This window comes from Pieris napi, chromosome 18 (genome assembly GCF_905475465.1).
Source record: "Pieris napi chromosome 18, ilPieNapi1.2, whole genome shotgun sequence".
NCBI lineage: Eukaryota > Metazoa > Arthropoda > Insecta > Lepidoptera > Pieridae > Pieris > Pieris napi.
In genome coordinates, this window is record NC_062251.1 from 10,663,331 (window position 1) to 10,680,589 (window position 17,259).

At 35.6% G+C, this 17,259-nt stretch overlaps 1 protein-coding gene across 2 annotated transcripts in view; it reads left to right on the forward strand.

The window, feature by feature from the left end:
- Nucleotides 1-15,539, forward strand: part of LOC125058673 — a 58,860-nt gene extending 43,321 nt beyond the window's left edge. For both annotated transcript variants that reach the window (XM_047662789.1, XM_047662790.1), the window contains 3 exons: nucleotides 631-799; nucleotides 875-1,355; nucleotides 10,125-15,539. In XM_047662789.1, coding sequence (XP_047518745.1) covers nucleotides 631-799; nucleotides 875-1,355; nucleotides 10,125-10,315 — 841 coding nt within the window. In that variant the 3' untranslated portion in view covers nucleotides 10,316-15,539. The remainder of the gene's footprint in view (nucleotides 1-630; nucleotides 800-874; nucleotides 1,356-10,124) is intronic.
- Nucleotides 15,540-17,259: the final 1,720 nt, after the last annotated feature.

Consider the following 17,259-nt stretch of genomic DNA (forward strand, 5'->3'; position numbering starts at 1 on the left):
TGAAGTTTTGCCGTAATACATAGTTTTTTCGTATAATATATATAAAAATTAAATTATATTATCATAGGATAACATGCATAACTGGTAACATTTCCGCCATAGGTTTTACTAGACGAATGTTTGTTGCACAATTTATTGATTAAATATATAAATTATATCATATAAAGAAAAAACTGTTTGACCGGATTGAAGTTATGTATTATTATAAATTTACAACTATTTAACATAATTTTAAATTTATCTAAAATCTAAAATCTTTTAGTCGATACCAACTCCGGGGTAATAAATACAGATAAGGCAACTTTCTCTACAGCTGTGATACTTTTTGACATCCAACATCTTTTGTCTTCAGTCACCGTGACCACGCACGCTGTAAAGCACGCGAAACGTCGGATAAATTTAAAATTATGTTAAATAGTTGTAAATTTATAATAATACATAACTTCAATCCGGTCAAACAGTTTTTTCTTTAAATGTGTAAAGGTTATGTAAATCAAAGACAATACAATTATATCATAGCTAAACAAATAAAGAATTTTGAATTTTTCTTTTTAATTTTGATTGTATTCTATTGTAAAATATTTATATTTTAGTTCAGTAAGGACAAAATTGTATGTTTTTTAAAAACAGTATGCGCACGGGGTCAATTGCACATTCTCGAACATCGTCAATGGGGGTGGACGACGGCGGTGACAGAGACGTGGGTGACATACCTGACGGCTATTTGCCCATGGGTCCGCCGCACTTGTCCTCATCTGCCTCCGTTTGTAGCGGGACGCCTTCTACGGATCTTAAAGATGTAATTATTATAATTGAATAACAATTACAAAGTCTGTTTTGGGTACACAATTTACTGTTGCTATTGTCATTCCAGCCAACGATCGCCCGAACTCCGCCAACCCATTCAGACATACCAAAATCGAAACCAGTCGACGAATACGTCTACATGTCCCCCCGCAACGCCGGTTATGTAGAGATGAAGCCCGGCGAGATGTTCACTCCCATCCCCTCGATCAACCCCATCTCCTCCCCGATGAACTCCCTGACCCCCCCGGACGGGTACATGGAGATGAGCTATCGCTCTCGCACTCGCCCCATAGCTATAACGAATCGGCCGTCCTATTCCTCCCCCGATTCAGAGAAGGCTCTCCACGGATCGCAGACCATTTTCACCTTTTGCCCCGACTCCCCCCCTGAAATCGAGCACGCGTTGAGCACCGTGAGGGAGATTTCGGAGGAGGGGAGAGACGGAAGAGAAGGACGAGTCGAAGTCTCCTCTTCGCCTCAGTACGTGACGTTGGCGAGGCCCGATTGCCTCAACAATAATAAGACTGCCAGGATTGATGAAAACAGAGGTATGTCTTCTCATATATAGGTGTAGAAGAATTATGATCTACCAAAATGGTAGAAAAGGTGGTTTTTGCATTGCATGCATTCCTTAATTTCATTTATTAAATACACCATATAGAAAAAGATCGTGAAGATCTTTTGTTGAAGAATATATTCTTGATTTTCTAGTTTTAATGCCATATTCTTGAAATAAATTCTATTTATTCGGTTTAAGTATGCCAATAAAGTCGGAAACACACTTACGTGTCGTGGCGTGTGGTGACGCGCCAGAAACATATTGGTTTCATACATTTAATATGATTAGAAACATATTTGCATGTTGTGTCGTGTCGCAACACGTTATGTCTAATCATATTAAAATATGCTTCTGGCGCGTCACGACACGTAAGTGTGTTTCCGACTTTAGTATATTGTATTTTAAACGAAGCCAAATGTTTGGCTAACCAATCTGCTCCTATTGAGCAGATAGATAATAGTACCTTTTCTCAAGATACCTTGGAATTTGTTCCAAGTAATTATTTAAATTAGATTTTAAGACAAAAGAGGTGATCTCTGGCAATAGTTCTAGTCATAGTTGTTTATTAGGAGATCCATCAAACTCCTTAAATGTCAATAATAAAATCAATAATAAGCATATTTTAAATTTAGTACATCAGAATATTCAGGGTTTGATGGGTAAAGAATTGGAGTTGGAGTTGTTCATGAACTGCAATAACATTGATATCTTATGTATTACTGAACATTGGTTAAAGGACCACCAGTTCATGTTTAGCTTCAACAATCATCTGGTAGCCAGCTCGTTCAGCAGAGTTAATTTAATACGTGGAGGCTCTTTAATTATTGCTCGGAATAATCTTAAATTTAAAGAACGTACCGACATAGTGAGCCTGTCTGTCGAGCGAGTTGCTGAGATAGCATGTATTGAGCTTGAGCAGTTCATTGTATTGAGTGTATACAGGCCCCCTAGTACTTTATACGATACTTTTGAAAAAATCCTAGAAGATGTATTAATAAAAATATCTAATACTAATAAAACAGTTGCCGTCTGTGGAGACTTTAATATTAACTTATTAGATAAATCTAGTATTGTTAATAGATTTTTAATCTTATTGAAATCATATAATTTATATAATATTTTCCTTGAGCCAACTAGAATAACTGCCACCAGTGCCAGTTGTATTGACAATGTTTTTACAAATGTGAAGCCAACTTTCTACTCAATTATTAATCTGTTAGATTCAGATCACTGTGGCCAGTTGGTTTCATTTACTAAAGACATTGTTAAAGCAAATCGAAAAAATGTTAATTTTGTTCCAGTAACCAGTTATCGTTTAGAACTTTTTAAAAATAATTTAAATGAAAAACTGCCTGGTTTGCCTTATCACAATAACCCTGACCAAGCTTACTCTTCTTTATTTAACATGATTAATTCTCAGTTTAAGAAGGTTTTTACATCTAGATCAGTTTCTGTTAGTGATCGAGTTTTGTTTAGTGACTGGGCAACACCAGGTATTTTTAAAAGCAGAATAAGATTATTTGAATTATATAATGAAAGGAACCATGATCATAGTGAAAGGTTTAGGGAGTATGTTAAAAATTACTCTAAGACTTTTAAGAGAGCCTGTGCTGCCGCAAAATCTTTACACATTAAAAACAAAATACGATCTTCTGCAAACAAAATTAAAACTACTTGGAATATTATTAATTCTGAAATAGGAAGAACCACAGTCAAGAATAATGATTTTCATCTTAAAATTAATGATATAGATGTTAGGGCGGATTTGGAGGTGGCAACCGAGTTTGAATCTTTTTTCACTAATATTCCTGTATTAACAACTCAAACTTTGTTGTCATCTTCCGGCTCCGCATACAACATACTTAAAGACTGTGTCGCAGAATGTGGGACAAGTTTTGAATTTACAGTTGTTAGTGCTAAGGACATTCTAGATGCATTTAAAGATTTGGAAGTAAAAAAGTCCACCGATCTTTGGGGGTTGTCAGTTCAAATAATATCCTCAATAATTGAATGTATTTCCCCATTTCTGGCAATTGTGTTCAACTCTTGTGTCGCATCTGGTGTGTTTCCGGACTTAATGAAGTTAAGCAAGGTGATTCCACTCTTCAAATCTGGTAGTACAACCGATCCTACGAATTTTCGCCCTATCTCAATTTTGCCTACACTGAGCAAAATTTTTGAGAAAATAATTTTAAAGCAAATGCTAAAGCATTTTAACAGACATAATCTTTTTCACTCCAAACAATTTGGATTTACTAAGGGTCGGTCTACTGCTGATGCAGGTGTGGAACTACTCAAAAATGTATTCGAGGCTTGGGAGAATTCACAGGATGCTTTAGGCATATTCTGTGACTTGTCCAAAGCTTTTGACTGTGTTTGCCATGACACACTTATCAAGAAACTACACCACTATGGCATTAGAAATAAGGCTCTTAGACTTCTCAGTTCATATTTAGACAATAGAATACAAAGTGTAGATATTAATGGCAAAAAATCAAAAGGATCTGTGGTAACTATGGGTGTTCCGCAGGGTTCAATTCTAGGTCCTTTCTTATTCCTTATCTATATCAATGATTTACCTTTTTGTGTAAGGGATGATCACAAAATCCTATTATTTGCGGATGACACTTCGCTTGTTTTTAAAGTTAAGCGTCAACTTGAAAATTTTGACCAAGTTAATTTGGCACTATCTAAGGTTGTCCATTGGTTTAATGTTAATAATCTGCTTTTGAACTCAAGTAAAACTAAATTAATAAAATTTTCTACGCCTAATGTGAGGCAGTTAAGCACCAATGTACAACTGAATGGAGTAGAGTTGGACCCTGTTGAGTCAACTGTTTTTCTTGGCATTACTGTTGACGCCAAACTACAGTGGGGCCCACACATTAACAAATTGTCTGGAAGGCTCAGTTCAGCTGCTTATGCTGTAAGGAAAATTAGACAAATTACTGATGTGGATACTGCCAGAATTGTTTATTTCAGTTATTTTCATAGCTTGATGACGTACGGCATTCTCCTTTGGGGAAACTGTGCGGATATTAATACAATCTTCTTATTACAAAAAAGGGCTGTCCGCGCTATATATAAGTTAGGTCCTAGAGTTTCTCTCCGAGAGAAATTCAAAGAGATAAACATTCTGACTGTAACTTCACAATATATTTTTGAAAATTTACTTTATGTTTACAAAAACGAACCGGATTTTGTCAAATTGTCTGATCTTCACTCCCGAAATACTAGGAACAAAAATAATTTAACAGTTCATGCTACTCGCCTTCATAGAATAAGCAACTCGTTCATGGGTCAATGTATACGCTTTTACAATAAACTTCCTATGGATGTTCGTAAACTTCCCCTTAAGAAATTTAAATTTTTTATTAAATCAAAATTATTAACTAAAGGATATTACAGGATATCCGATTATTTAAATGATAGAAACGCCTGGGATTGAGCTGCTCGCTTATACAGCTATCGCTTGTGTTTTTGTAAGCTGTCTTTCACTTCTTTTTTTTTTTTTTTGCATGTTGTACATATTTACAATCTGACATGTCTTGTGCTTTTGCATATGCATTTTATTTTATTCTATTGACATGTTTGTGCTTAGTGCATATTCATTTTTTTACATTTTTTTTTTTTCTATATTACTGACATGTTTTGTGCTTAGTGCATATTCATTTTTTCTTTTTCTACAATACTGACATGTTTTGTGCTTTTGCATACAATATTTTACACTTTGACATGCCAAGTGAATAATGATTATATTTCGATTATATTTTTCAATTTCATTATTTTTTCCTTGCTTTAAGGTACACCTTAAAAATACATTTTGTATCCATTGTAAGTGTAAACATTATGCGGGTATATCATAAACTCTTTTGCTTGATTTATAATTTGATACATTTTAGTCTATAGTTATTTTGGGCTGGCGATCTGAGTGAGTTGTTGCCCCACATATTTTTATGGTGCCACTGGCGGTATTGTTGTGTACCGGGTTGTGCAGCTCCCTTAAAAATGGTTGAGCTGCATGAGCTATTCGGGGCATGCTAGCCGTCTGCTGGCACAGGCTTGCTCAGATCGATCTGGTTCTTTCTTCCAAAGACCAGTCCAGTAAATACTCTGCATTTGTTTACACCAATTTATTAATTTATTATTGTATTATCTGGACTATAAAAGAGACTAAGACCCCCGAGTTTGTTTCGACATTTCTTCTCAGGGCAGTCAGTTAGGAAATGTCGACTTCATCTAGTTTAGGATGACATTGTAAAAGTGATTTATATAGTCCTACTTGCAAGAATAAACTATTTCATTTCATTTCATTTCATTTCATTTCATTTCAGTTGCCATTCGGGACCCCTCACTCGTAAAAGTCCTACAAGTGTAAACGTCCACAGAGGGCGGGAGTAAAGGAACGGCAACGGACTTTTGGTTTAAAAATAATTTATTTAAATCAACAGAGTGACAGCACTTAATTAAGAACTAAACAATAATCAACTTAATATCTATTTCTTCATGCATTTATACATTCAGATTTACTTAGTAAGTATTGGTCGTTGCTGACGCACGACCTACATTCGGCTTAGTGCTAGCAAAGCATATATTAGTAGGGTTGGTACTCTTAACTCCTCCCTCCCTAAGAGAGAAATTATCCGAAGGGGCTAAAGGTGACTTCGGAGAATTTCTTTTATTGCAAATAGAATACAATTTAAACTTTAATATTATAACAATTACTATTATTACTACTATAAAATAAAGAACTAATGTCCATACACTTATGTTATGTGTCACCACACTTTCCACCACTATTTCACTATTGCTATTTCTCACATTATTTAACATTTCTTTTACGTCACTGAAGTCCACGTTTGTCAAATCTAACTTTTTATCTGCCGTTGCTAAATCTTCCTGAAGTTCGGGAATCACCACCAGTGGCATCTGTATATTCACATCCGATACATTGCTTGATTGACCGAAGATCGTTCTGCCAATTTGCATGTTGCACCCTTGACTTGGCGTCACGATGTAAGTCCCCAGTAAACTGAATCGACGGACGTCGTTTCTGCAGTGTTCTGACAAAATTATTTTATCTGCTGTGAATATCAACCAGCTATTGGTCATTATCTTCTGAATTTTTAGCTTCTCAATTCGTATTTGATGTTGATGACATAGACTGTAATTATTCTTTATTAACATTAATTCCTCGATACATGTTTCCTCATTGTCTGTTGCCATATTTTCTTCTGAACATAAGTATTTGTTGTCTTCTATACTCTCGCAAGGGCTGAACACATTTCTGTATTTCAAACCATTCACCAAAAGGTAAGGATATTTAGGAATAATTGTGTAAGTTTTAGAGGATTTTGTTATAGGAATAGGAATTACCTTGTAATAGTTATACGTTTCTGATTCTATCAAAGGAATTTCTAATACAAATACTAATTTATTCTTATCAATATAAGACTTTAATATAATATTACGTTCTAATTTAAGTAAGTTGTTTTTTGTTACTGGATAAATTGTTTGTGCATGTTTTTCTATCACTTTAAAAACACCTAATAACTCTGTAGAATTAATAATAGATTGGTGTAAGGTGTGCAATTTACCAAATGCAATAGCAGTTTCAATTTCTTGTATGCTCTCATAAATGAAACGAAAGTTATTTAGAATCTGGTATAAACTATTCATAATACGAATGACATTACTAATTTTAATTTCTTTTTCGACAACTTTATCAAACTCATTTGTTTTAAAATGTAAATTTTCTATGTTATGATTCATTATCTCGGAGATATTGGCTAAAGTAACAAATGCTTTGTGCATAGAAGATACTTTAATTTCCGTCAAGTGTTCTCTATTACTTATCTTACTAATTTCCTCATTAAATTTAACAGCATCTTCCTCATCTAAATTTCCAGTTATAACTTTTACTAAAGAACCTAAAGGACTAAAAATAGCACGTTTCCTCATACTATATGGAAGTAACTGGTGAAACTTATTTTCTACTATTTTAATTAATGTATCTATTTGAACTCTTAATACAACTAATTCCTTATCTAAGTGATTAACTATTATTAATTCATTTAATTTATTATATAGTTCTATATTATTATTTATTTGTATATCTAAAGTTTTAATGTCTACTGTTTTAAAAACTGTCCAATAACTATTCTTCATTACTGCTACTCCAAATTTGATTGGGATGATTCCTGGATTCTGGTCCATCTTTCGAAGTTCCAGGCTGTGGACTTGGCTCTCTAGTATCAGGAGTACTAGCCATGACCTGGGGAGGACGTTTTATATTTTTAGCAGCTACTCTGGTTTTTCTTTTATGCAACTCTACCGGTACAATGTTATGATTCGATTTTCCCACTACTTTTGCTTTCTCATAACGCGGCATTTCTTTAGCTTTTCTTGTTCTAGTAGTTTTCATGAAAATAGTATCACCTTCTTTAATATTAGATATTTCTTCACCACCTCTCTTGTCTCTAACTTTAATCTTATTCTCTTTTAACTTGTCCGCGACATATTCGTAAAGAACTTTTAGTCGTTTCCTATTTGACACTGAATTAGCGGTAGCACCGTCGTCTGATATTTCTACCAGTTCTATCGGTTTCTCACATTCTGTGTCAGAGATATCCATTCGATTTTCATTCAAATCAGACAATGACATATCGGGCTGAGGCCTAGGGTTTTTGTTCCTAACTATCACAAACTCGTCATTAAGTTCTTGTATTACTTGTTGAACTCTTTTGTCATTATCTTCAATATTAACCAAAGTCGAGTCGAGGTCATCGTCAAGAGCATTAATTCCTATTCTAGACGATTCATTATTCTTATTCGGTATTGTTGTGGCTATCATAAAAAAATTTCTTATCTGTTCATGGTTCGAACTATCCGAGTTCGATTCACAGCTATATGAACAAGATGGTTGAATATTATGAGTATCAGTGTAATTAACGCGTCTTGAACTGGCTGTTCTCATCGTAATATCGGTATTGGAGGTCGATGGCATAGGCGATTCTTGGTATTGTAATCCATTGTTCGAAAAATGCCGACGCTGCTGTGACGACGACTGTTTTACTGGTGACCTAAATACCGTGTTATAATTGTTTCGATTATTTAATGTTCTATCATTTCTAAATTGTAAAGAATTATTATTTGAATTATTAGAATTATTTGAATTATTTTGATAATTGGATGCATTCGAGTTCCTTTGGACGTTATGGTTTGGAGAATTAAAATTATTAAATTGTTTCGGATAAGAATTCCTATTTTGGAATGAATTAAAATTATTATAATTAGGTCTAAAATTTTGATTGGACCTTGGGTTCTTACTATCGTAAACCGTTTGAAAATTTTGTTCTTCCAACACGGTTTTTAAAGCATCTTCCAGGGTGGTAACATTACGTAATCTCACTAATCTTACAAGGTACGCTGGTAAATTAAATAAGAAAACGTTTAATGCCGAATTATTATATATCACTTGTTTGGCTTGTCTTATTTCGGGGTTGTTAATGGTTTCATTAATTTTGGAGAATAAAATACTCCTTAAATGTTGGACACGATGACAGAAATCTAAATGACTTTCGTTCCTATCCTTTTTTAGAGAATCTAATTCCATAGCCAGACAATCTTCTGACCTTGGATCGCCAAAGTGTTGGCTTAATAATAACTTAAGGTTATCCCAAGTATCTATTTGTTCCCGTTCCCCAACTAGACTTGCGGCTTCCCCGGATAATCGACTAGTAATTACGTGAAACAGATATTCATTTTGTAAATTGCCACCTTGAAATGTCTGTAAAATATATTCGCATTTCTTAATGAATAATGGTAATAATCTAGAATCACCATCAAAAACAGGAATAATTTTTACCATTTCTACAGGTACTCTTACGATATTTTCCATTTTGAATATAAAAAAAAAAAAAAAAAAATTACCTATAAAATAATTGTATAAACCTAACTTTTATTAACAATATTTTGATTGTTTAATAAAAATATTTTTCCGGCGTTTTCCAATCCGAAATAAACGTATAACTAATACAAGAGGAAAACAAGGAAAGTCACGGGAAGTGAAAAGTTTTACTCACAGTCCTGTAATCTTGACCATGCTCCTCCGGGATACTGCTAGTTCTTGGCTGCTCTTCCACCGATGCCGTGCTGTCCTTAACTTATTTATTTGTTCGGCGATCTCCGTTAAAACGTTAAAACGTACGTTACCCGGTTGGTACTAGATCACGAAAAAAACGCGGTATAACTTCTTCCAGGCAACTATGGAGATCCTACCGGCTGCGCCAGTAAAGGAACGGCAACGGACTTTTGGTTTAAAAATAATTTATTTAAATCAACAGAGTGACAGCACTTAATTAAGAACTAAACAATAATCAACTTAATATCTATTTCTTCATGCATTTATACATTCAGATTTACTTAGTAAGTATTGGTCGTTGCTGACGCACGACCTACATTCGGCTTAGTGCTAGCAAAGCATATATTAGTAGGGTTGGTACTCTTAACTCGGGCGCCTTCACTACGCAGCTCTGGACCTGGAGGAGCGCACTCCCCCGGTCCCTCCCCCTCACCGCCTCTACACGCAGATCGACTTCGCCCGCAGCGAGACATACGCCGCCGACGCGCTCTAGCCAGGTATGCCTGCGTGAGTAAGCTGGCTGCTCTCATTAGAAGCGCAGAAGTAGAGTAGGAGTGCCGGCGCTAGTTTTGCTAATGTCACTGCCAGACTAAATTTTCTAAAATGATATTCCAGATGTGTGCACTTTGAAGTCAGCGATCAGCCCACCGGACGCCTCCGCACGAGAACACGTACACGCGTGTCGCGTACGTACGTATACGCAACAAACGGGATTATCAAATTTTGTTAGGAAATTTAAAAATCACGTTGACGTCGCCAAAGTGTGTGTTCTACAGTTTTATACCACGTGTTACTCAAAATCATAAGTTCTACCTCCGTATTCTACGCGTTGACATTTGTAAAGACTAAATTGTGAGACACGTGTTGGAATACGGGCCCCGTAAGTGAAGGGAGTTTCAATAATTGAGAACGTGGCTTAATCGATGTTGTACAAAATCTGGTTAAATCGAATGTTATTTTTTTGTTATTTTTCTGTTATTGATTTGAAATATTAAGTTTTGATCGAAATTAAGTTGACTCGGGTCGCTCGCTTCTGTTTAAAATGATACATTTAAATCTTTCAATCAATATTTTTGATATAAAATTTTGTCAATTCGTATCATCAAAGTCGGGAAATCAAAGATTAATCAGATATCGGTTAGGAGTTGTTGTTCGAATTAAAAATATTTAAAAATACAAAGTGAACTCGACACGCGATAATAAACGAATTTATGTTCAAGTTTCACAAATTTGGTTCAAACGTTTGTCGCGTTCACGTAAGCCACGGTTGTGAGTGAGGCCTAATTAGTTGATAGTTACGTTCCGACGTACCCGTTGTGTTCGTAGTTACAGCTCTGACCGCGAAATTAACGCGGACAGATGGTCACGTAGACGTGCGCGTACGTTCGAGGCCATTCTTATATTACATGTTCTATATAGCAAACAATATTTAGAAAATTTAACACAGATCTTAGTTATTTTCATACAATTTTTTGTAATAAACAGTTAGAAAATAAAAAAATAGCAGAATTAAGGCCGCAACGTGACCACCTGTCACGCCTCCAGCCCGTTTGTTATACTGTTTATAACGAGAGTCCCATTTATTTCCCGTTTAATTTCTTATGAAAAGTGGTGCTCGTTGTATTAACGGCTCTCGGTATAGACAGGTGAACCTGAGCCTGCCCCTCGGCCCCTTCTGCCCCTTCGTTACCTCAGAGATACCACCTGTGTTTAGTTCCTCGGCGTGTGACGCGTTATTTATTACGACACGTCTACGTATAGTTTTAGTTCTCGCTTCTGTGGCCGTCGGTGACTGTCGGGTTTGACCCGGTCGTTCTATAACTTGTTATGAACAATTTTATTTTAATTACGACGAAACGAGAGAAATTTGTTTGTTTGGAGTAAATGTTCCAAATGAAATGCGTTCAATTGATTTGTAAGTTTCGAATATTTGAGACAAATTGAGGCGCAATCTTTCACAATGACTTGATGAACGGAATTTAAGTTTTGATTCTCTCTTTTCTCTCGTAAAGTTCAGGCTCAGGCTTCGTAATGATGTGTTCAAGATTTTTTTTTTTTCATATTGACAGTTTACAGCTAGGTGATATTGTCTCTGGTTACGTGTTACACTTGTTATTGCGTGTTTCGTAGGTGATGGGCGTCTGATGTGCCGTACTTGGTTTATGGCAAATTATATGCCCAGTTTCTGGAAAGAAATCGCAAGTTTTTCATCTAAATTTTGTAATTGTCAAATGTTTGGTTGTGCAAATGGAATTGCTAGTGGGACCTCTAGGCCCTTAAATTTCCAGTACGGCAGGTTCCATGCGCTTTGTATCCAACGCCTTCCCTCCACCATTATTTTAATAACATGTCAATAATCTCATTTTATAAAATAATTGAAAATTCTAGAAGTCGTAAATTTTGACACAACCTCTTGACTTTTGTTTTTAAAATGGTCAACGTAAAAATTTTGTAAGTTGCATATCTCTGGTAAGGATTATGCCAGTTAAACTAATCAAGCTTACAAAAAATACGTTAAAACGCCCAAATTTGTTAAATTGAACCGGAATACGAAAATTTTTATAATCTTGTATGGTTTAAATCAATAGAATAACCCAACCAATAGTTTCTGCAACTTCAATAAATTAATATCTAAACACGAAAGTCACTTTAGAATAGTGCTTCCCAACATTTTTTGGGCCATGCCCCACCTTAGTCATTCCGAAAATTAAAAGTTGTATTGTACACTTACCTTAATGAAAAACACAGCAAGTAAATTTTCAAAACATATAGCGAACAACTAATATTAAAACGGGGCGTGGGCCCCAGTTGGGGACCACTGGTTTAGAACGTTGACCGCGATTAGAACTGGGTATAATATTTCCAGAATAAAAATCCAGCCATCCATTCGGCAGCATCTGCGGCATATCGGACCGCGGACGCCTCAGTAATTATTAACTGACCCGTAGTCTGTTCTAGCTATGTTTAGCTCAAATAAGTAAATGTCGATCCGTTGTTGGGCACAATTAGGTACAATTACGCGGTTCTTCAAAGACGCCGATCTTAGTACTACATATATGCACCACTGATACGTTTTGTTCTTTTAATATAACTGTCTAAGTAAATTTAAGCAGCTCTTGTATTTTTTATTTTCTGCATTTGAAAAATTATTGGAAGAACGAATATTATCATATAATCAAATTGCAGTTTATATAACTACCTCGCATGTCCAGAGAACCAAACATTACAGAAAACGAAAAAAATGTTTTAGATGGTAAAATTTATGTTAATAATAAATAAGTCCTTACTTCATGATTAGACCAGTTAAATGACATAAGAGTTTAAGAATAAAAAATAAATGTTTTTTTGACATACGAGGTTATCATTCTAGTGACGATATATCATATATGTTCCTCTTGACATAAATACAGCATCGTTTGATACAAATATGTAATAGGAGCTGCTTAAATTAAACTATATTGGTATATTTCAAATCGTTTTTACCGGAATGAATTAGGACGAAAGCGTTATACGTGTAAATCGACGACCCGTTCCTTAACGATCACTAAATAGAACTATTTTATATTACAATAGTATAATTATGCTACTTAAAATAATTTTGATAAGACCTTAGAGTCGTTCATTAAAAGCTCTCATACACTATTTTTGCCTATTTCGTTTCCCTAAGTCAACTTAAGTAATAGTTAACTTTTTTAATTATGAGTAATAACAGTTTTTTTTTCGTTGGAGATTTCTGCGGTTGTCTTTTTGCTCTCTTGTTCTGTTAGCGTTGGGTTCTTCTCTACTAAACTCGATTTAGTAGAATGTGCAAATTTTTATTTCCTCTAATACAAATTTTATCCTCTGCGTCATCGGCCTTTAGCGCCCTGAGAACCCCACGAGGCCGTATGGCCCACTTAAGTGCGGCTTCAAGGCCTTGAGGTACGACTGGTGCGCTAGCAGCATGAGGGGCTTGGTGTCTAGTTCCAACAACTCGTCCAATAGCTTCAGACAAATTTCCGCATTCTCCATGCACAAGCGATAGATTTTTCAGTTAACTTATCCTACAGCCTTACCATATCAACCCGTTATGAGCTGGTCGTTGATGCAATAAATGTAGTATGCTATGTATGATACACGGTAGACATTCCGACAGAAGCAATTTGACTAATTCTCATGTGTTCAATAATCTTCCACTACCAATCTTAATAACTTAATTTTATTTTGGTACAATGATTATCGTTTAATAGCTATTCTACTACAGTAATAATGAAAATTTCTATTGATAAGTATGTTATTGAGATTGGCCATAAGAGCTATAGGTTTTTGTCATTTACAAGCTAAGGGAGCGTTCAAGTATTACGTCACACAATTTTTGGAGATCATTGCCCCCCCCCCCCCATGTAACGCGCCGTAACGTTTTTCTGTACCCAAGTATAGTAAAACATTTCGTGACCACCTAGTGACTCTTTATACCTAAAAGTTACCATTATGTGGCGTAAAGTACTGGAAAGTCAAAAATAATTGTTTTACAAAGGGATCGTTATGTAATACTTGGACGCTCCCTAACACATCCCACCATATATTTATACTGTAAATATCCTAGAACGACAAAATCAATGGCTTTCACCGGACTTAGGTCGTATGTACCTACGCTCACCGCCCTCAAGATGACGTAATGGGACCTATATGCCTGACTGAGTTAACACCAAATTTTATATATAATGTTATTTATTGAAGGCGTCTGATGAATTAATTGTATCCCCAATCTGGACCTCTTCTGGTCGATAAACTAGCTTTAAATTACCCGGAAAGGTAGCTTTCACGGCTACAAAGGTTCGCTGAGTGCAGTCCGTGCCCGAGGGTGTGTATAAAATTAGAGTCAAAATTCCTGATATTCGATATCCCAGAAAATTGCGTCGCCTCTTGGCGAATGTTTTAAGCGGTATTTAGTACAATTGGGCACAGCCGTTGTTTTTATACATACATATAGCGTTGTCTGGTGTCTGCGACTTTAACCAGTGTAAGTATAATTTGTTCAAAATACGAGTGGATAAGAATTTTTTTTTTTTTTTTTAGAATTTAATTTAATTAATTATTTAATTTAGGCGTAAGTTTGGCCACGGTCGCTGACGAGTCGCCAGGCGTCGGAGTTTTTTTAATTTTAGCCTGTACGCAGATAGCTAGCCACCTCGCAATTATGTAGTTACATTTAGGTAGATATATATTATACATTTACGAGTAGCGTATTTACTTTATTCCACATAGCTGTAAGGCGTCGAGTCGGCCCTAGTGTTAAGTGCACCCGTACCGAATAGCGTAAACGAACGGAACCTCCTTTTATGATACGAGTTGTTCGTATGTTCATATTTTACAAAGTGTTATATAGAGAAAATATTTATTCATAAGCACAAATACGTTTTATGCTAAGGGTCACAAAAGCAGATGAAAATATATTTAGAAAAAAGTTGCGTATTATAAAAGGAGCGTTCGGCAACATTTACATTGGTGGGAAACGTATTATACGACATCGAAAGCTAGTGTGAGTGCGGCCTTATTATCGTCTATTGTACGAGAAGAAGCTCCACGAGAGACGTCATGACAAATGGAGTTTTATTCTATACTAGTCCCATTGCAAGTTTAATAGGATTTTGCATAAAGATGTTCCTGTAACGGCGTAAAGTTTTTTTTTTTAATATTATGAGTAAGTGTGCATAGTGAGCGTGTAGTTGCGACGGGAGCCAACCGGCGAGCACCGAGTGGTCGTTCTGCAAAGGTGCTATTCGTGTTAGTGACGTCGGCTTGCGGCTGAGCCATATCACAAGGCCCTAGATCTAGACTAACATCACTACTCTTACGTATTTTAGCTTTTGTAACTGAGTGCGGCTCTCGCTGAAATGTTTCTATCACATTTAAAGTTTTCTCTCGCATTTTCGTGGGCTCGCCCGATGTTATGTTTTATAAATTTCTAAATCTGATTTTTCGTACGTTGCGTTTTGTTTACTTTCATATTACGATTATATTGTAAATGAATAAAAGCTTTGGATTTGATTTTTGTTTTCTTTGTACCCATTTTACCTATTTGTAAACTTGTTTCAAAGCAAAAACTCTAAACTTGAGATTTTTGTTAGTCAAAGACGTGACCTTTCTTATCTCTGGTCGGGCCAATAAACCCGTATCGAGTATCGCGTTCTAATATACATTTTGTTAATGTAAGTATATGTTTGCCGATAAATATCTATAGAAGAGTAATACGTACCTAAGTGGCAAATCAAGTCTATCGCAACGTGTGTTCTCGTTATAAATAACCTTGGACTGTGATTTGTGAAAGACAAAATGTGTGACCACCTGGCTTTTAAAATAACACAGTGTACAAATAAAACTATACTAAACCGATAATAACATTTAATATTATATAAGAAAGAGGATAATGCAATTCAGAAAACCCACGAATAAGCATTTATGAAATACAAGGGCATCCTCAAATTTCCATGGTCAAGAAATATCGATTAGATAACTTTAGATGCTGGTACTTAAAATCGAATGTATCATTCTGGAAGTCAAAATGAATTGTAACTCAAGTGGATAGGCTTGAAACAATACGATAAACACGCAATAAAATGACCGACAAGACAGTTTTTTCTCCGTTTATCAAACAAGTGAGTGTGTTATTACTTTTTTGTACAAAAAAAATGTGAAATAAGAAGCTAGATCGTAATTTTTGCAGTGTTTCGTGTGCGCGACGGTTTGTATGAATGTGCTAAGTAATGGTTGCGCTTATGGCTTCCCTGCGGTGCTGCTGCCGCAACTTAAACATCCAGACTCTCCCATTCCACTTACCAAGGCCCAGGAGTCATGGATAGGTAAATCAACAGTATTTTAAACTTGTGTTTGTTATTGGTTAGTCGTAATAGTATACTATATAAGTACTCAGAAATTCATTAGTTTAGATTTTGACATATAAAGCTAGCGCTAAGTGTCAACTCTGATTTTTGTCCTGAATCATCTTTGATAGTTTGAACTTAATTGCAATAATTTTTTCGACACTGTACCTACAGTGAAGCTTTTCTTATACGTCATTTAAGGTGCGCTTACACGAGGGCAATAATTGCTCGGCGACACGAATGGACCGATCTGGAGCAATTTCAATAAATTCAATAAATTGCAATAAATTATTTCGGCGATATTGCTTCGAATTGCTCCAGATATTTCATATCGCTCAATGTCGCAGATACGAATTGACGAATATCCAATGGACTTGGAAATTCCTAGCAATTTTTGTATATGTCTCATTCGCACTTGTTTGTTTTGCGGCTTGCCGTCTTGCTTCCGCGAGGAGAGGTCTAAATAATAATAATTTCTAATTACTTTATTCAAAGTCTGTTCGTGACATTCTAGTAAAGTTTTTGAATAATATATCATCTTTACATAATGAAAATTTTGTCCTATTTGCCAAAAACGATCGCACCCAGATACGCCTATTCCTTTTCTTTCTTTTTTGTTTTTGATTAATGATAAAAAAAAGCGCTACAAACCGCCGCAGCAAGAACAATGTCGTCCATAGCGAGCGAAAACTGAAATGCTCGTGTATGACAGTATTGCCTAGTTGATGAAGTTGCGCCATATCGCTCAATATGGTATTGCGCAGTATTGATGCTTGTTGCCGTTGCCGTAAATTGCTTGATGTAGTCGTGACGTCATAATTGACGAGTATTGACTGGAATTGAGCAATTTTAGTTGCCCGTGTAAGCGCACCTTTAGAAGTAGCTAT